General features: G+C 28.2%; 1 protein-coding gene across 1 annotated transcript; it reads right to left on the minus strand.

Annotated features, from left to right (window-relative positions):
- Nucleotides 1–4,998: 4,998 nt before the first annotated feature.
- Nucleotides 4,999–9,819, minus strand: LOC137824019 (cucumisin-like). The gene is made up of 10 exons (XM_068629440.1): nucleotides 9,729–9,819; nucleotides 8,974–9,062; nucleotides 8,616–8,707; nucleotides 8,166–8,403; nucleotides 7,543–8,062; nucleotides 7,366–7,463; nucleotides 6,519–6,734; nucleotides 6,301–6,412; nucleotides 6,005–6,218; nucleotides 4,999–5,650 (listed from the first exon to the last, which is right to left on the minus strand). The coding sequence occupies exons 1-10, from the start codon at nucleotides 9,813–9,815 to the stop codon at nucleotides 5,133–5,135; spliced, it is 2,184 nt and encodes a 727-aa protein (XP_068485541.1). The 5' UTR covers nucleotides 9,816–9,819; the 3' UTR covers nucleotides 4,999–5,132.
- Nucleotides 9,820–22,545: the final 12,726 nt, after the last annotated feature.

The following is a 22,545-nucleotide window of genomic DNA, read 5'->3' on the forward strand; positions in this document are numbered from 1 at the left end:
AGGTAACTAATCAAATCAAATCTTAAATTAAAAAAAAAATACAAGATAAAGATATGCAAAAGTATTTTATAAGATATTTGAAATTCACTTCCTAAGCTAAAATGTTTTTCTTTACATTGTTATTCGAGTTTTACAATTATAAGAATACTTTACTTTAATTAATAATTAAAGATAAGATTAAATTATATTATGCAAGTAGTTTTAAATCTTATTTTATAAATTGGTTTAATGATGAGGTTGGGTTAGTTTTAAATTTAGTATTTTTAAAATTTTATTTTACTAACAATTAGAAGGAAAGTTTAGATTATAGTATATTGGTGAAGTAAAAGATGACTAAAGAATCTGTGTCATAATATAAAAGTATAGAAATTACAAAAAGTAGTTGAGATACTTTAATTAAAGATGATATAAAAAATGTTTAAGTAAGAAAGTTAAGACAAAGTAAAAAAAAAATACAATGTTTAATCTATATCTTCTTCATTTTAACAGTTTTTTTTACGCATTTATTTTCCCATTTTATCTTTATACTAATATTTTATTTTATTATTTTTAAAATATATAATAAAAGGTTTTTTTTTCATTTTATTGTTATCTTGGATATTTCTGTCATTTTGTTTTTTGGTATACTCTTATTTTATTTTATAATATGAAAATCAAACGTAACTTTCTTAACAACTTCTCATTTCCCTCTCTATCAAAAACTTCTCATTTCCCTCTTTATCAAAAGGTTCTCACTTTCCTCTCTATCAACAACTCACCTCTCCCCCTCTTAAATCAATTACAATATTAATGTATCTAAAGCTTTCTCCTTCTCTCATATCCTTTTCTCTCTTTGAGATACAGGCTTCCATTCTCACACTTTTTTCCTTTTCTCTGTCCATTCCCTCTTATGTATGTATATATATATATATATATATATATATATATATATATATATATATATATATATATACTCTAATCCTCATTTTTATTTTTTATTTTTTTTGGTTTTGTTTCAATTGTTCCATCCTCTTTACGCACATTGCATTTTTGTATTGGTTTACAATTGTCGTCATCAAGGGCATGAAGTTTGATCCATTGGTTGAATTAAGACAAGTGGCTATTTGTCTAACGTGCTCTCTTCTCACTCACTTTGGTTCCTCACTCTCAAAGGAGTACGTTTCTCTCAAATTCTTTTTCATAAGCACTACAACGTAAACCTAACCACGTTTTGTTTTTTGCGTTTTATATATCCACATGACGTTGTTGCTTATTTCTTCACTATTTTCCCCTAAATCCTTTTACTTTTATTTTCTTTTTATTAAAGACTCAAATGATTTTTTTATACACATTCACCATTTCTTTTGTGTCATCAAAGATATTTTTTTTAAGCCTTTAAAACTAAAAAGAGATAAATGTTTTATTAAGCTTATTTAATTGTTTCTCCTTTTGTTTTCAAACTTATTCGATACGAAGGTGTAGAAGTCATTAATTCAGAGAAGTAAAGAAGACCATAGGAGGAAGTACAAAGAGAAAGATGGAAACAACCGTATTTTATTTTCTTATTGACTCTTTTATGTAAAAAAAAGAAGAGATGGTTACTTGAAGATGATGTATTTGTATTCGTTCTGAATAACATTAATGGTGACATTAAATTTATTAAAATATTTTTTCTCATTTGTATATTTAATTGATGGATTTAGTTTTAATAAATCTTATTCAATTTTATTAAATTTTTAATATTAAACATAATTATCTATAAATAATAAAATAAAAAAATTCCCTAGTATATGTAATTTTCTTATAATATTCATCTTTCATATACTAAAATTAAAAAATATGTTTTATATAACATATGAGTTGGATTGGATTTATGAGTTTAATATCGAAACTTTAAGTCTTAATGTGATTCGTATTGGCCTTGTCAAATTGATTTTAACTCTGTGTACGGGTTTTTATATTTGCGTTCTTCTGATTCGACGTATCTGTAATCTGGTAGCAAAGGTCGAATGGTCGAATGATTATGAGTGAAGGGTTGTATTCACGTGCATGATGATTACAACTGACATGGTTGATGTGAAGAGTCTTTTGTTGTGTGTCGTTGGATGGGTTTAAATCCTACGATTAATAAATAATGTCGTTTTGTGTGTTGGAGACGTTTAGCTTCCTATAAATATATAAATAGTCAATATTTTCATGAATGACCCACACGTGTTCCTTCTTTTGTCTAATAGTCGAAAAGTTTTTATTTAAAAGGTATTATATCTTCTTCTAGCTATGTTTTTCGTGTTTGGAAGGGATTCGACTTCATTTGGGGGTGCTTCAAAGCAGAGAATGAAGCTAATCAAAGCTAATCAAGGGGTTGTGAGTTCTAGTAGTTTATCATCGATTGAATATACTATTTGGTAACAAACAATATATGTATTATTGAAGTATTCTCCCTGACTCAACTGAAGATCTTTTTAAAAGTCTTTTTAGTTTGTTTTTCTTTTTTAAATTAGTGTTTTAATCTTTTGATTGGTATGTATTTAATTAAAAATAAATAATTTTCTATAGATTGGTCAGGTGTATGTTTTGCGGCTTGTGAGGGGGTTTGTCTCAGTTAGATAGATTGACAGACAGATGTTAAAAGATGTATAACCAAGTGAGTTATATTTATTTATATTTTCAAATATACAATGATCATATAAAATATAATCTGATCATATAAAATATAATCTGATCATAAACAAAATAAATTTTTTATTACCTAATCATCAACTAAATTTTTTCTGCTATTTATTGATCTTTATTAAAGTCAGTCCTATCAAAATGTTTTTTTTTTCATTCCATTTTTCCTATTTGTTTCCTTTGAAACTGATGTGTTAGATAGAGTTTATTGACAAAAAATTCTAATAATGAAAAAAAAGGAAACAAAATACTTATACATAATCAACAATAAACAAAGAATTTTTATAAATGAAAACTGTGACCTTATAATAAATTACACTAACAATAGTTTTTCTTTGAGTTTGACTATTGTATTGAAATAAGGTTTTTTTTTCCTTATTCAAATGTCATAAAAAAAGGCTTAATTAATATTAAATTATTTAAAATTGAAAAAAGGCTTAGACTTACTTCATTAGTCATACATTTTCACACTTTAACCGTCTTTTTATTAATCCATTTTTTAAATTAATAAACGACGGTAATATTTAAAATGTATCAGTTTTTTGAATTTCACCTACACTAGTAAATAAATCAAAAGAACAAAATTAGAAACATACTTTAGAGAAGTAGGATTTACAAGAAGAGTTAGAAAGGTAGTGGATGAATATTTGAGTATCTTAAGTTTTTTTCAAGTGACAACCCAACATTAAGGTTTTTAAATTAGCATAATATTTAGTGACATTAATAGGAATTTTGATTGGGTTTTACTTAAGATTAATGTTTGAGATTCGACAGTGAAATTATACTACATGAGTAGTACATGTAAACCTTATTTTATAAGTTAATTTTGTGATGTTAAACTAAACATTAATAAACTTATTAATATGATATAAGACTTTACCTAAACGAGATATCTAGACCTGCGTTTAAGATGTTCAATCTTTGACACAAAGGAATATATTAAAGATTTCACATTTACTAGAAATAAGAACAAATTAATATATATGAATAAGTACAAATCTCACCTTAAAAAATATTACACTTACCATTTGGATTTCCAAAAAATCTCAATAAATTAGATACATATCATGAACCTCCTTTCTTCTTTAGTTTAATTGAATTGCGATAAAAATATTTTATAAGAGTTTATTATTTGGTTATTACTATAGTTGTCATTATCTGAAGGATTATGGATGACTACAGTATAGTGACATTTATATTACTAAGAAAAATAAGGTTTTAGCATATCAAATAGTAAAACCAAACATTGTAGAACCCTTTTTTAAAATAAAATATTATATTATAATAAAATAATAATTTATTTAAGTGTGAAATGATGGTTTAAAATATCATTTACACAATGTGATCTCATTTCAATAACCAATAATAATGAATGTATGCATAAAATATAATAACGACATTTGAAGGAGCAGTAAAAAATATTTTGGATAAAAGTAATTATTATCTTGATTTTATTTCTAGCTTACATATCACTTTATCATAATTTTCGTGGCTTACAACACACCCAGAAAAAAAAAAAACAAATTACACAATCTCACGTTGGTAACAGAGAATTTATGGAACATAAACAACAATGGGGCTCCTTGTCGAGTGTCATCATCCCAAATCAAAGAATAAGAAACCATGTTTGTATTAATGGTTCTCAAACCCTAAGTGTGAAGGACAACCTCTAACCCACATATGTGAAGGTGAAAACATTTGAAACTACTTGGATGTTTAAAGAAGATAGATATCCAGATACTATTGCCCTATGTAAGATAGATATCCAAATAAAAGTAAATTTTTAAACTTAATTTTAAATATGTTAAGCATGTAACAAAATCTATCTAGTGTTTGCCTATGTAAATATGTTTTGTATTTTGTTTTCTATATATATATATCCTTAGGTGGTATATTTTAAATACAAAGTTTTTCTTATAAAATTGTATATATTTGTTTCTCTCTCTGCATTTGTGCTTGATTTATTGAAAACAGAAAAAGTTTGGTATAGTGTTAAACAATGATTTACTAAGTTATCAAAAAGTTAAATATGTTCACTCTTTTCTAATACTTGAGATTCATTCTAACAAAGTTAGACGATAGTATAAATTTATGACAATATTATTTTAAATCCTTCTATATTTTATCAAACCAAATTTATATAATAAATATATTATATTTTTAACAGGTAAAAAATCCTAGTATAATGACATTTATATTACTAAGAAGGACAAATTCTTCCTCATTTCAATAACCAATGATAATGAATGTATGCATACAATATAATAATGATATCTAAATTAACCAGAAGGAGCAGTAGAAAATACTTTGGATAAAGTAATTATTATCTTGATTTTATTCATGGCTTACATAGCACTTTATTACAAGTTCTGTGGCTTACAACACACCCAGAATATTTATTCACTAAACTTCAACAGGAAGAAACAAGAAGAAACAAACAACAAATTACACAATCATTTCCATTCACGTTGGTAATAGAGAATTTATGGAACATAAACAACAACGGGGCTCCTTGCCTGACGAGTGCCATCATCCCAAGTCAAAGGAAAAGAAACAAAGTTTGTATTAATGGTTCCTTGAATCCTGAGGGTGAAGGACAACCTCTGACCCACAGATGTGAAGGTCAAAACATTTGGCACTACTTGTATGTTTAAAGAAGATGGATATCCAGATACTCTTGCCCTATAGGTGGATCTAGCTGATCCAACATTAGTGACAGTTCTACCAAAAGTGATATCGTTGTAACTTGAGCGAGCGGTTGCTAGAGCAAAAGATGGGAGGTTAAAGTTGAAAACAGTATTTGCTGATGTACAAGTGCTTCTATCTCCTGTAATTTGTTGCAACATTACTGTACTATAACCTTGTCCACAAAGAAAATTAATATAATCATTCGAATCAGCATCATAAACTAGTCCAGGATTTACTGCTTTCAAAGGATTGATTTGTCCCGCACCGTAAGCAAATTCAGCATCCGAATTAAGTGCAGGATTTAGAGGGGTAGCTGTAAATGATAAACCAACAAATTTGGTCGTAAACATATACATACTTAGCCATTAAGATATACCACAAAATAATTGAACTTAATCTAGTTTTTCCCAACACAAATGTACATTAGAGTGAGAATGCATAAGGTTGTAGGTTATCATATTTAAGGAAATGAGTTACTCATGATCTCTCAAAAAAAATAAAAGTTCCATATCTATATATGTGTAAATGAAATCATATGTGTGTATTCAAATTAAAAACCCCAACAATAAACCAGGTGAGGAAAGAAAAGAAAGAACTAGTCTTTTTAAATTAACCATGAAGGGCATAAAATAAGTTTAGCATGCATGGATGGCAAGGAGACCATTACCAGTTGTCATCAATGCGGATTTAAGTACAGCAGGAGACCAGCTGGGATGAAATGATTTGACGTAAGCAGCTGTTGCAGTAACATGAGGGCATGCCATTGAAGTTCCAGATATTATATTGAAATACGATATTTTACTATCTCCATTAATTCCAGAAATAGGAGCAATTGGAGACCATGCAGCCAGAATGTCAACTCCTGGAGCTGCTATATCAGGCTACACCATAAGAGATAACTTATATATAAGAAAATGACCTTGAATTGGTTGGATTGATTGTATATTGTACCATGAAGTTTACCTGAAGAATGTTTGGAGTGATCGTATTTGGACCTCTTGATGAGAAAGGAGCAATGAAAGGGGCTGCTGAGTCTATTCCTTCGTAACTCTTGGATATGATAGCAGCTGGATTACTACAAATTGGTTACATAACATATAAATTAGTTAATTCAAGACAAATTGAGCAAAATTTTATAGCACTTATGTATGATCTTTATGTGTTGATGAAAAGTTTTGTACCTTGTTGACTTTAAATAATTATATACGGAATTCCCATCTTTTTCACTGATGTGAATTGCTGGCAATGCAAGTACATCTGCGACAACTAAAGGCAATGTACTTCTGAATATGACACCAGCAGCTCCAGAAGCAAATCCCACAGAAGGATTGTAGCGATCACACAAAACAATTTTCCCCCTCACCAAAGCTCCATTTAAAGAATTATATTTGCACAAACTAAGCAATGCTAATGTTAGAATGAAATTTTGAATTGTACAATAGAAAGATTTGAAACAAATTACCAAATAATAAGGCTAAATTACTTTGCTAATTCCTTTAATTATTTATAAAATTTAATTTCCTTCTCAATATATTAAAAGAAAATAATTAAATAAAAATTAGTTTTAGAGATAAAAATTAATTAATCATTACATTAACAAAATTAAATATTATTTAAAATTAAAAAATTATTAATATATAAAGTAGTTTATATCATTAATAAATAATTTTTAAATTAATATCTATTTAACTAGTAACTAATTAGATTCTAATATACTAATAATATATAAGAAGAATTAGTAAAGGTTTATAATTTTATTATATTTAAAAATCAAACTTGAATTTTTTAAAACTAGTTACAATTTATCATAGTGACGTTTTTCTATAATGTGTAATTTTTATTTTTTTAAATAAATTATAATATTATTATAGTGATAAATGTTTAAAAAAATCTTCACTATTTTGTAAAATTAAAATTTTTAATGGTTACAAAGTGTTAACCATTAATTCAATATTGCTTCTTTAAGTGCGTCAACTTGATTAGATGGAAAAGAAGCATTGGATATTTAAAGAAAAATAATGTTGGTACCGTGATGTGGAACTATTAAATCCAGGAGCTGGTACATCTCCACCATAAATTAAAGGGTAACCATTCTGTGGTGGACTAACTGTATTCACTGAAATTCCCTGCATATGTTGAGATAAATCTTTTGTTACTTTTTTAATATTTTAAAAAATAAGTAAAAGAAATTAAAGGGATAATTACCCGGATGATCTGACCATTGCCTAGTTTGAGATCACCGAAAAACTTTCTGTCTATATTGGTGGCAGCCACAGAAATGAACCAGGGTGCAACATTCGGTATTGAAGCAGGTCGTGGACCCGCATTGCCTGCAGCTTTAGAAGTTAATATGCCCCTCCTCATTGCATGGAAAGCTCCTATTGCAAATACATCTTCAAAATAGTTCAGTTGTCTGAATGTTGTTGCTGCCAGTGAAACAGAAAGAATATCAATACCATCCACAATGGCTGCATCATATGCTGCAAGAATGTCAGCACTTTGACAACCCCCTATCCAACAAACTTTATACACAGCAATGCGTGCTAATGGAACTCCTCCTCTTGCTGTTCCTGAGCCAATCCCAAACAGATTTGCATTGGGAACAAGGTTTCCAGCAGCAATGGATGCACAGTGAGATCCGTGACCATTGTTATCAATTGGAGATATGATGTCCTGTCGCTTGAACTGACCTCCAATGCGAAAATATCTTGCTCCAATTACTTTGCTACAAACAAATCATGCAGCAAGCATTCATAGATAAGTAATTTAATGGTTACTTATATCTTTAATAATTATTACTTTGACGTGTTATAAGAAACATTACTTACTTATTGCAAGTGAAGTTATGGCATGTTCCCTTCCATTTCGGTGGTGGTGGACCAAAGCCTCTATCACTAAAGCTATTGGCATTAGAAATCCAAATTCCAGTATCCAATACTCCAACAATTGTGTTACTTTCTTCAATTGTTCTTGGGACATTTTCAGGGAAGTTAAGGAAGTTCCAGGACCTTGATGTTTGGACATTGTGGACTCTATCTGGAATAACAGACACCACACCATCCATTCCTGTCCAAAAATTCCATTTTTTCACATTAGAGTTACACATATTAATGTAGGAATATGACAAGAACCAAAATAAAAAATATATTTATGAATATAGCAAAAAGCTGATGAAAATGTGGTATGAGCTAATAGACACATATGTACAATTGGAATATTTCAAGTACTCTATTTATTAATATATTTTAGTTCTTTTTTTAGGAAAAAAAAAGAATTACCTTTCATTCTTTTTGATTCTTCCTTAGTTAGCCTCGCCACAAATCCATTGAAGCTCTTGTAGCGATGCAACAAAGTATCTGATGCAAATTTGCTGGATGGATATATATGTCATGTCATATGGAATTTTAATTAAGTTAGTTAAAAAATTCCATAGTCTTGATTGATAATAGGTTTAAAATAAAAGAATTGTCCTCTTTTTAGAGCAATTTATTTCATTATTTTTCTTTTCAGTCCTCCAAAATAGAATTTAAGTCAAACAAGATTCTTTGTATTTGGAAATGTTAGACAAACAATGTTAAACTAAGCCTCAATTGTGAGTGAAAATCTGTTGAGTATAAACAATTAAGGCTTATGAACCTGCCGAGGACACTTTGAACCATACTGGTGTGAAATGATTCTGTGATTTCCATGCCCTTTGGATATTCTCCCATGTAGACTATGTAAGTCTGTAGTATGAACAAGATAAATTAAAAAAATAAAAAAGAAATTTAAACTAAGTGAATTTTACGTGGATGCTTAAACATTGAAAATATTATGTTCAACCTTGCATAAAATCATTTTTAGGTTAATTTGTTCATTTTGAATATAATCCAAACTCTTCTTAACTTAAAAGTAATCCAAGATTTTACTTAAAAAAATATGCATTATTAGATTTATTTTAAAAAATCATAAAAGGATAAAAACCTAAGAGTAATTTATGGAAAGATATAACTTCTCACAGATAGAAGGAATGTGAAAATTAGTTGAGAAAATAAAATAAAATACAAAGTGAAGTATTATACAAAAGAGATAACGGAAGTATATGTTTGTAAAAGTATATTTCTGTAAGACAAATATTTTCAATTGCTAGCTTCACTGCAAGAAATTTGTTATTTACATACCGATTATTATATACGAATTTTACATACGGATTTAAATTCACATGTAAAGTGACATTATAAATGAATTTTTACATACGGATCTTGATCCGTATGTAAAGTGAGCATTACATACGAATTTTTACATATGGATCCTGATCGATTTGTAAAGTGAGCATTACATACGGATTTGTGTTGTATGTAATACCAATTTTTCTTATAGTGGTAAAATAACATTGAATATATATTATTTACCTTTCTATCATCTTTAGAAAATGAGGGAGTCAACAGCAGAATGCATGTAAGAATTTGAAGAAGATGCGACAATCCTAAAGATTTCATCTTTCGGTGATAGTAATCTTGATTAAATGATGAATGTGTTCTCAAGCTCTTTCAACCTGTAAGTAAATTTAATTTATTATGTTAAGTATATATAACTCATAGCACAATGCTCCTACACTAAAATTTGATATTGAAAATGGTAAAAGAAGTATATATACATAATAAATTGATAATGAAAACAGTAACAAAGTAGATTAGAAAGAAGAACATCATTTTAATCTGCACAACAAAGTGGATTTGGTAGCTTTACAATATACTTAAAAGTTGGTTTTGTGATTTTTAATTAATTTGTAGATTGCTGTTATTTTATCATTCTGGTGGTTGAAGTTGAATTGGATAGATTGATGTATGTGTGCAATCTATTATTTTAAACTACTGTGTAAATATTGTCCATAATTTCATATATGTTAAATTTCAAATGACATTAACATTTCACAATGGTTTTAAATTATTACTAAATGGGGTCTTCAATGCACCATGTATGCTGGTCACATATACATACAGTCAACTGTGTCACCAAATCTACTTCCTATATATTGTGTATTGTTTAATTCTGTTCAATTTTGTTGATGCAGGCAAATAAACATTAATGGTGTCAACTATAGTAATTAAATCTACTTTGTTATACATTGTGTTTTGTATTAATTTTATTCAATTATGTTCATCACATAAGTAGACAAATAAACAATAATAATATCAACTATATTCACTAAGTCTTCTTCATATTATATATTGTATATTTTATTAATTTTGTTCATCACATATAGACATAAATAAAAAATAATAGTGTCAAGTATGATCATTAAATCTATTTTTTAATATATATATATATATATATATATATATATATTCATCACATAAGCAGGCAAATAAACAATAATAATGTTAACTATGGTCACTAAGTCTACTTCATTCTATATATTATGTATTGTATTAATTTTGTTCATCACATATAAACATAAATAGAAATAAATCAATAGAATAAAAGTAATTAGGGATCATGTTGATGCTTAATATTTACTCAAATTAAGAGAAAGCTATTATATATAATTACAAATTCATAATTAAATTAATTAAAAGTAAACCAATAAAAATAACTAGGGATGATGTTGATGCTTAATATTTACTCGAAGAGAAATCTATTATATATAGTTACAAATTCATAACAAGATAATTATGCTGAAAAGTTAAATAACTTTGTATTAATTAATTTAAATACTGAATAAATAATAAATATATTCTACTGTTTTAGGTCACTTTTTGAAGCCAAAGCACTGACTGAACCTAATTGCATGGTTAAAAAAAAAATACAATTTGATAAAGTTTGGTTTATGATGGATTTATAATTCAGTGGGTTTTTAATTTTTAAATTGAGGTATAAACGAAACAATAGAAATAGAGAGCAATGTTATAAATATAGAACCAGAAAACAGAAGCAATAGAAAAATATTAGGAGAAAGAGCTATAAATGAATAATGGAAATAGGAATAGAGGAGAGATATACTCAACTTAGTCTAACATATCTCGAGTAAAGGATGTCAATACACACACTCTATCTTACCTTTTATAGCCACTACATTCGATGGCTTCATGGTCCACGTTTTGCACATTTAATTTTTAAATTTGATTTTCAATGAGAAAAATTAATTTGACATTTAATTTTCGAATGTAATTTTCAATGAGAAAAATTAATTTGATAAATTTTTTAAAAGAAAAACTATACACTCCAATAGAAATTGGAGTTTCCTCATAGTAATATAACTATACTTCTTTATATTAAGCCTTTTCTGTTAAAATATTCATCTAGAAGATAATATTTTCACTGTTTAGTGTATTGAATATTTTTTCTAAAATATGTTTAATTAATTAATATGTTTTAAAATAAATAAATAAGTACTGAATTTGGAATTATATTTTCTATTAGAGTTGGAGTAATTTATGTCAACATGTAATTTTTTTTAACACATGAAACAAGAATTATTCTGTACAAGTCAAATTTTAATTAGAAATAGCACTTAATTAAAACATTGAGTTTAAGACTTTTTAAGAATTTACGTATTAAATATTGTATTAATAAAATTTGGTTTAATATTTTAATATTTAGTTATTTTAAATTTTAAGAAGTTCATTTTATTTAAATATTTTATAAATTTGTTTCAAATAAGGTTTTTCATCCTCACACATCTTCTTCATAGACACACATTTTCTTTATCCACACATTTTTTTTTTCATTTATATTTATCTACTTCATTCATGTTCATTTCTTTCCTCCACCACAAAAAATATTTTTTTATTTTATACTTTATTTTGTTGAAGATGAAGGTGTTTAATTATAAAAAAAAAATTAAAATTTTGTCACATGTTGGTCAAATCCACTTAATTTAAATTAATATTAACATTAAAATAAAAAAACATCAGTATTGACTTGATCGCCATTAAATTGTTTTAACTAAAAATTCAATTTATAATTTAATACTAAATTAACATCAATTTAAATTTAGTCAAACCTAGAATTGGTCTTAAAAAGCCAATACTAATAATGGTTTTAAAATCATACACACATTTAACCCAAATTTAATGATTTTGATTAATTAATATCAGTATTTATTTGTTAGTAATGATTAACCTAACACTAAATATTAATTTTGTTATAGTACCGTTAAATTTCTATTTTCTTGTTGTAGTGCATGAATTTAAATGAAATAGTAAATATATTCGCAACTTACTACTTAATGTAACATTTAAAAGGGAAATGGACTAAAATCATACTGTAAAGATGAAATTTGCAAATTACATACTTTTTAAAAGATTAGAACACCTCAATTATTCCAATTTTGTTATAAATATATACTGCTGATAAAAAATATAACTCAATCATACTACTTTATAAATTATTAATTGGTTTATCTAATCTTTTTAGAGTTTGGAGTTATTTTACAAACTTTTACCAAGGAAAATTATACTATTTTAAACATGTCAATTAAAGTAATTTGCACACAAATTAAACTAATAGAAAGTTTGTTATAACAATTACTAAAAAATTATTTAAATGTATCCTTTATTAAAGAATATTACGCCTAATAACTTGTATAAACATAATGATTTATTTTTTAAAAATACAAAACAATCAAGAACCTCAAACTGATAGGTCCCTCAAAACAAGGATAAGATGAGAGAATGTCTGGGTAGAGTACGAGGAGGAGTAAACACTTATCCAAACGAACTTTATCATGGTTTTTTCTTTTGGCCTTTTATTTAGAATTTTCTAGTAGAAAAAAACTTTTTTATTGGGAAAATATTATGTTAATTTTGTACGTAAATTTCGTATGTAAAATGCCAATTGTTTTACGTACAGACAAATTTATTTATACCTATAGATCAATTCCTTCAAAATTATTCATGTGTCATGGTGTTCAATTTTCTACTGATTTGTTCTACGGATATTGGGTGGAAAATTAATTTGTATTTGCTTATGAATAAATCAGTAGATAGTTCAAATTTATACACATATTTAAATCGGTACATAAATATCCCCAGGTAAACAACATATTTTATCTATAGATCCTAATCTATGTGTAAAAAAACTTAGGTAATTGTACTAGTGATTAGGTTAACTAGATTCTTCATAAAAATCATAGATAATATACAATTTCTTATAGTGATTAGGTCAACTAGATTCTTGATGTACAAGTGGACAATTATTTATTAAGCATTTTATTTTCCTTATCTTCTTTATTAGATTATATATATGATCTCATATTGTAGATTTTTAGTTGTAACTACCTTTTTCAGTTATAATTTTATATCTGCTCTATAATTTTAGAGACCAAAATAATTAGTTACTATTTGATTAAATTAGATAACATTTTATAAACTAAAAAAAACGTAGTTTTTATTTTTAATAAAAATTTATAAAATATTTTTAAATTGGTATCTAAATATGTGCTATATAAATATATTTCTCAATAATGTAAGTGTGTAACAATTCTTGATTGATAAAATATATCATTTTCTTTTCTCTTCTTTCTCTAAATGTTATTTTTTATGAAAATCATTTTTCTTTTATATGGACAACATAGATACCAATTTTGACACACATGATATGTTTAAGCATTTGCTTCTTTCTATTTCTGATAATAATATTGTTGTGCCTACAACTATTAGTGATATTGTTTCTTCGGTTTCTGAAACTGTATTACCATCTAGTTTTCCTGCTACCTACTATTGATTCTTCTACACCATTGCATTTAATTGATACTAATGTCATGCAACACCAACATTCTGATCCACAACCTTCATTTGTTCGAGTTTTTACTCGTCTCAAACAACACCCTTGAAGGACTATCACACTACTTTTTTCTCTTCAAAAGATGTTACTGATCATTCTTCAAGTACTAAATATCCTGTTTAAAACTATCTCTCTTATCATAATTGTTCTCCTACATATTTTTCTTTGTCATAATATTTCTTCTATCCAAGAACCTAAATCATTTAAAGAGGCGATACAACATGATTGTTGGAAAGAAGTTATGCAACATGAACTTGATGCTCTTGAGTCTAATGAAACACGGTTTTTGATGGATTTGCCTCCTAGAAAGAGTCGGTGTAAATGGGTTTTCAAAGCCAAGCATAAACTAGACGACACCATTGATAGGTACAAGGCTCATTTGGTTGCCAAAGGATATACTCAAACCAAAGGTATTTAGTATTTTGAGACTTTCTCTCCGGTAGTTAAAATTACTACCATTCGATTTATTTTGTCTTTACCAAGTGCTAAGGGATGGATTCATCATCAACTAGATGTGAATAATGTTTTTCTTCATGGTGATCTTGTTGTGGGCCTTACTCATTCTCATCCAACGCAAGTTTGTAAACTTAGAAAATCTTTATATTGACTACTCAAAACTAACTTAGACTGTAATACAACTTGATTATGTTCAAAGTACAATTGATCATTCTTTATTTATTCACACAGACAATCATTCTTTCACAACTCTGTTGATATATGTTGACGACATTATGTTGGTTGGCAATAATCTTAAGGAAAACACATCTTTATAACTCATTTAGTATCAAAGACCTTGGTACTCTTCGTTATTTCTTGGGATTTGAGATAAGTTGTTCACGTTCTGGTATTGTTTTCAATCAACGAAAATATTGTTTAGATCTTCTTTCATATAGTGGTTTATTGGCTTGCAAACCTGCCTCTTCTCCCATGGAACCATCTTATCCTCTCTCAGAAAGTGAAGGTTCATTACTTTTGAATCCAGGTGAATATAGAAGATTGATTGGGCGTTTGTTATACCTTACTCGCACTAGGCCTGATGTCAATTTTGCAGTTCATAAACTCAGTCAGTTTATTTGAAATCAACGAGAACCTCATGAGAGCAACTCTTCGTGTATTACGATATAAAGCACTAACTTTACTTGTTTGGGAACTTTAGTGGTTACAATATTTGTGTCATGATTTGCATACTAGTATTACTGAATCTTTTGTTTATTGTGACAATAAATCTGCTATATGCATAACAAAGAATCCAACGTTTTATGAGAGGACAAAACATATTGAATTTGATTGTCATTTCGTTCAGACTAAACTTTAAGAAGGTCTCATTCATTTAATCTCATATTCTTCCTCTAACCAAGTGATTGATATCTTGACCAAACCTCTGCATCCTCGGTTATTTCGTGACAACTTATCCAAGTTGAACATGAAAGATATACATGCTTCAGCTTGTGGGACGCTATTAGATGATAAATATGATCTCATAATATTTTAGATTTTCAATTGTAACTACTTTTTCAATTATAACTGCTCTATCGGGTTTTAACAAGGTATGTCAGGTTGACAACTCTAGAAGTAGTTTTGGAACCTTGTGTGGTTGTATACAACTGAGTCTTGGCAATAGGAACAATTAGGAAAAGGAGGTGCAGATAGTGCAAGGTGCCTTGGTGATCCTATGAAGAATGCTGCATAATTTTGCAATAGTTTTTCTCTTTCTTCCTGTGCTAGATGTTACCTGTACTTTTTGTACGGGTGCGGGTTTTTTTGTATAAGGGTTGGGATACTGCTAAAATATCCCGGTTTATTTAATTTTATTCTTTACTGATAAAAAAACCTGCTCTATTGTAATTGTTCAATCAGTTTATGTTATTTCTTATCTTTTATATTTTTATGTGTTATATAAATATAGTACTTAATAATGTAAATGGGTAACAATTATTGATTAATAAAATATATCATTTTTTTCCTTTTCTCTTTTTTTTGCTTTCTAAATGAGATATATAAAACTAATAGTCCTTTTAAATAATTATTTAAGGGATACTATTGTTGCGTCATTTGAAAGACCAGGGCGGTAGAAAGATTGTGTAGAAGAAAGATTTTTGTAATAAGCAAATTATCACCATAAAGGGAGTTAATTTATAACATCTACTCAATTTGGGATATGAATAAATGTGTTGGATTGTTGGATTTCTGAAATAGAATGTAGGGTATGAAAAATATAAAATTAATGTGTATATTCCAATCATTTCAAGAGTTAAGAATTTATTTACCAGTCCAAGTTATGTTAAAACCCTTAGATGATACACATATGAGAAGAAATGTGATAGAGTACTTCTTCATCTAGTTGATTCTTCATAATGGAAGAATATTGATGATGAGTTTTCCTCATTCGAAAAAGAGTAAAAAAAATCATAGGTTTGGTCTAGCTACAAATGGATTAAATTTATTTGGTAATTTAAATACTAATCATAGTTCATCCTCTATTTTACCAGTTATATACAACTTACCTCTTGGTTTGTACATGAAGCAAAAAATACATGGTGTTGTCTATAATAATCTCTAGTATATGAGAATCAGGAAATGACATAAATTTTTATCTCACTTTATTGATTGAAGATTTAAATTTGTTATGGGACAAAAAATAATTGAATTAGCGGTCAAAGATTAGTGTGGGCCAAACTGCAAGCACTATTAGAGACAACACCACCCACACTACAACGATCCAACAATAACTCTAAGATATTATAATGGACCAAAAACACTCTGAGCCCACACTAGCAGTTTTAAAAATAATAAATTACTAGGCTTTGAGTGTATTTTGGAGAGTTTAGCAAACCGTCTGTTAGTTATTTTCATTTTTTCACGAAAGAATAAATCCTTCACCTCTTACTTCAGAGCACCCACAAGTTCAATCTTTTCCATTTTTCATCTTTTTTTCTCAAACCAAACTCGCAATGTTAAATCTTCCCTTTTTTTCACTCTTTCTTCTAAGCAAACCCTAGATCATCTTCTTCATTTTTGGCCTTCCTATGCGAGCTAAAATCTTCTCCTCTTTTTCGTTTTAGGCGCGAGTTAGAATCTTCTCCCTTTTTCTCCTTTTTCTTCAGAGCAAACTTGATGACTTTTTACGACAAGTGCACCGTGTTTGTCAAAAGTAATAATTGTCCCTAAGGACGGATATCGATCCCACAAGGAACAGTGAATTATCGAGTACAATAATCGCTAAATATAAAAACAGAACAATTAAAAGAGTTTTGAATTAATTGTGTTGGCACTGATCAATAAGAAAACAAACAAAGAATTAGTTGCTTCAATTGGAAAAATAAGGATTAGTTTCATCTCTCTCACTCTCAAGTATTTTGATTAGCATGTCAATATTAAGTTCTTTGATTGAAATTGATGCCCATATAAAAATCATTTATATTGATTCCTCGCATATAAAATCCTTAAGAATGTCCCCTAACTATGGATCCCTCGCATAATTATAAGAACAACTTAGAACGAAGCTCAGACGTTTAATAGCAATTAACATTTCAAGTCTATTCCTAGCACTCAAATATGTTAAGTATTGTTGTTTAGGTCCAAACCCTAAAAATACCTCCCGGTCATATTTAAGATTCTCAATTTGTCACGGAAAATTAAAAGTAAAACAACAATACCAATAATCAATCAAGAACTGAATATTAATATATAAAATATCACCTCAATACATAAGAGTTTGAGCAGATTACTCTCAATCCCAAAGGGTAGAATTAGCCACGCATACTTCTATCACCTTCCATTCTCCCAATTGGGTTACAACTCACTCTATGGTGTTTTCCTCTCAATCTGGCACACTAAAGTTGAGCCTCTAGCCCTCTATTTATCCTAGTTTTCTAGGGTTAGGTTGTTTATTGTGTCGCGCTAATGGGCTAAATGATAAAACATAAAAAAGGCCCAATCTTCCTTTGCATCTTTTTCCATTCTGGGACCTTCTATCTTTATCTTTTTAGCTCAAATCATTCATCTTTAATCCAAATCTCCAATCTTCCTTAGAAATCCGCAATTAACACCAAATTTGGGAATAAAATACTCTTATTCAAATAAAGATCATAAAAAATGTAAGAAGGTATAAATTCATAAATTAGGGATTATTTTATATGTAAATTAGCAATAAATCCTCATAAGTGCCTATATTTTAATATGAAATATTACTGAAATTAGACACTTATCAAAACTCTACACCTTTTCTTCGTTTTTGGCCAAACTATTTGTTCCTACCACGATTATCTAATCAAGCAGTTGTTAAAACCTCAATTTCTTCTTGTCCCCATCGTTGTTGCACGAATTTATTTGTTTTGGTAGTGAGTGAGCTAGTGAGGCTACATAATCGATTCCAGTCTTCAAAATTGGGAGGATGATGTTGAATTTTTGTATTGGCTTCGATTCTTTGCAGCTTAACCTCTAAGGTTAAAAGGTTAGTTGATTTTGGTTTCAGTGAGTTCATTGTTGATTCAGCGTTTTATTTTTAATTTTTGCGTTTTTCTGTGTTTGGTTGAGGCGGTGCAGGGGTTGTATGAGGATTGTTGTTTGGAATTGGAAGTTGTGTTGGAAGTGTTATAAAGGTTAGTTTTTAGCAAGTTAGTTTTAGGAATCAAAAGTAGTTTGTAATATTTTAAAAAATTTGCATGTCGAAGAATGAATTAGATGGAGTAACTGAAATTGTTGTGATGCATTGCAATTTAACATTATAGCAATATGCACAGTCTTGGTTCTTTTTTCTTGTTACTTTCATCATTTTTCTCCAATTTTGTTGAATCCTTCATGCAATTCCTCGTGTACTTTCAAATGAAAATATGTTTATAATATTATTTTTATAATATTGAATATTAAATATGCTTATTGTAGAAAAATTGAAACATTGAAAGAAAATAATATATCTTTTACATTGTATAAATGTAAAAGTTAGACATTGTATAAATGTAATGCATGTAGAGAAAGACATGTGTGATAAATTAATTGGTGCACTTCTTAACACTAAAGGGAAGTCAAATGATGGTGTGAATGCTTGTTTCAATTTGATTGAAATGAAGATGCAAGAGGATTTGGTACCAAGAAAGGTAGGTAAGCACAAATATTTGTCTCCATCATCTTACACTTTGTCTAAAAAAAGGGAGAAAATAAGTTTGTGCCAATTCTAAAAGAAGTGAAGGTACCACAAAAATACTCTTCAAATTTTAAGAGTATTGCATTTGTACAAAATATAAAGCTAGTTGACTTAAAGTTTCATGATTGTCACATTTTAATGCAATAATTATTGATTGTGGTTATTAGTGGAATCTTACCCAAAAAGATTAGACATATGATTACTTTTTAACAAGTATACCAATGTGTTCATTGCAAGTAGTAAATGGGATAGAAGTCCAAGTATCAAATATACAAAGATTTGTTATATAATTATTTAATCATAAAGAAAATTAACTATAGGACGTTTTGAATTTGAGAGAAAAATAAAGGTAACATTTATATTTTATAAAGGTAAGAAAAAATTAAGATTTTTGGATTTTGGAAAGAAAAAGACTAATACCCTTTCCCATGTCATTCATTTTTCCCAACTTCAACTATACAAAATTATAATATACAAAATTATAATTTGATTATTTGGTGAGAAAATACCAAGATTACTTCTAGAAGATCAAATTGGTCCTTCGGTGAAGTTTACCAAGAAACCAACATTAAGGTCAATGACTTACAACTAGCTTAGTAAAAACATTAGTACAAAATCATGATTTCATTAGTTAGACCAAACAAACATTAAGAAAATAGTAAATTTTTTTACTAAATAACTAAATAATGCTAGAAAAAAGAAGATAAATTACATGATTTGGACAACTACATCAACATTTATCAATAGAGTGCTTAACCGCTCATGGCTTAACACTTAGTCTAACATTAAAAGAAAATACTACAAAATTAAGAGCATAATGTGGTGCTTAGGTTTTGGGCTACTACCTTCGGGGTACAAGGTTGTATACAAAAGATTGGGTTTTGCTTGTTGCCTTAGTCCTTAATTTATAACATTTAAAGTTAAGTTTTTTTCTTCACAACATGCTCACAATGTGTCTCTTAAGGTCAAGTGGTAGTAGATGTGACGATAACAAAGTGTTCACGTAATTCTAATAATTATTGAATTAAGTGTGCATGACACGTGCCTATCAATTAAGTGTCATCAATTAAGTTGATGATGGATCTTCTTCTTCCTGTCTGTCAAAGCCTCAACACCTGATTGATTCCTCCTCTTGATTTCACGGTGATAAAATGTTTGACTATTTGGTTTCCAACATCTCTCAGGGAAGAAGATTGATAGGACTTCAGTAAGTTATAGTTTGCAAGGTAGCTCTGTTTCTAAGTTCTTCAAAGCCTTCAATGCCCTTGGGACCATTGCCTTTTCATTTGGTGATGCAATGCTACCAGAAATACAGGTATCCATTACTTTCAAGTCTCTTACATGGTTACACGTGTTCTTTTGCCTTTCAATTGTAAACAATGTTTTAGTTTGCGGTTGTGTTCTCATCATGATCCTTGATGTTGTAGTAGTTGAAACAGCAAGCACAAACAGTTCTTTAAAACCTTGATTGTAAATAGTCACTAAGCCTTTTGTGTATTCCTTTTCCAGAATACGGTGAGAGAACCTGCTAAGAGTCATTGTGTTGACTTACTGGCAATTGGCCTTCTCTGGATACTGGGCTTTTAGATCAGAAGTCCAACCTTATATTTTAGCTTCACTGATAGGGGTAGATAAGCATGCATCATTTCTAATAACTCTAAACTTGGCCTTTACATGGGACCATTCAATATTTTAGTAGCTACCTAGTTTTCAATAGTGGCTATCTTGAGTTGCATTGGTGAAGTCAGATTCATAGTGGAAGAAGATATTAAGAACGACAACTTCTTCCATGATATGTGAGAATTTTGGGCTGCCCCAAACATTGTTTTCACCTTTTTTTATCTTTGGGTAAGTTGTACTTTTATCATACATTTTTTTTCCAAATCAGCAACTATAAAGTTATACACGCCATACCTCAGCAGTTTTAGAGTATACATGTATACTTCATGATCTTTATCCCGCTTGAAAGATTAAGAAACATTATGGTTGGTCATAATTTCATTAAAGTGCTGATGAAGAGATTGGTCATGCACCGTGTTTTCTGGAGCTTTCTTGTCATACATAATTCATTTTTCTCCTATTTCTTTACCCACCATCAATTACATTACATTTATCAGGAATACATTTATTAGGAAGAATAAAGTTTCTTTCACACTGCAACTAATAAAAATAAATATTCTATAAAATATTCTATTATAAGAAAATAATAATTTATTTAACTGTTATGAATGTAACAGAGGTACCATTGTTCTTTGTTGAATGGGAGAAGGACATCTCTTTCTAGCCCAAACCTTATTTCATTTCCATACAATCACATTTATATAAACACTCCATATTTTAATACCTAAATAGATAATAAGAGATGTAATATCTTCAATTTCAATTTATATTAAAATTTCTAAATTTTAATGGCAGTAACATTATAGATTTATGCATTCTATTGATTTATTGTTCACAGCATTTTTAGTTGTATTTATCTGAATTTATTGTAGCAAAGAAGAGGTTGAAAAATAATTTACTTTTTAGATTTATATTTTTAATTATGGTACATGTTTATATTGTAGGTTTCTCATAAAAGGAAGTGTGCCAACTAATAGAATACATTTTGGACATGAGAAACATATGTGATCGTTAAAGAATATAATGTGGGTGAAAATGACTTTTATCCTATTTTGTGTTTTGTAAATAATGTTAGGTTTTCATTTGTAGTACTTAACAACACTATTCGTCTTTCAAATGTGTCTACTTGATATATTTTTTTGTATAAATTTTAATTTAGTTATATATATGTATAACATGTTAATTGATGACTGTTATATCTATTTATTTGTTTTATTTATTGAAAAAGTACTTTAACAAACATAAATAAATAATATAATGTGACGTTTTTAACTGTCAGTATTACAATAAAATTGAAAAAAAAATAATACTTCATTTCATTTGACATAATTTTAATTTTTTCAAAATCAGTAAAATCTTCACTTTAAGTTGTGATTACACTCACAATTTGGAGCTCTAAAGATATTAAGTAAATCAAACTCATTTCATCAATCTCCTTTCTTCTTTAGTTTTAATTGAATTAAAAAAAAATATTTTTTAAAAATTTATTATTTGGTAATTACTACATTTTCCGTTATCTCAAGACTTATGGATGTCTCCAATATATAGTGACATTTATATTAGTAAGAAGGATAGACTCTTATCTCGTCTCAATAGCTAATGATAATGAATGTACGCATACAATATAATAACGACATATAAATTACTCAGAAGGAAGGAGTAGTAGAAAATACTTTGGA

Source organism: Phaseolus vulgaris, chromosome 8, assembly GCF_000499845.2.
Source record: "Phaseolus vulgaris cultivar G19833 chromosome 8, P. vulgaris v2.0, whole genome shotgun sequence".
Taxonomy (NCBI): Eukaryota; Viridiplantae; Streptophyta; class Magnoliopsida; order Fabales; family Fabaceae; genus Phaseolus; species Phaseolus vulgaris.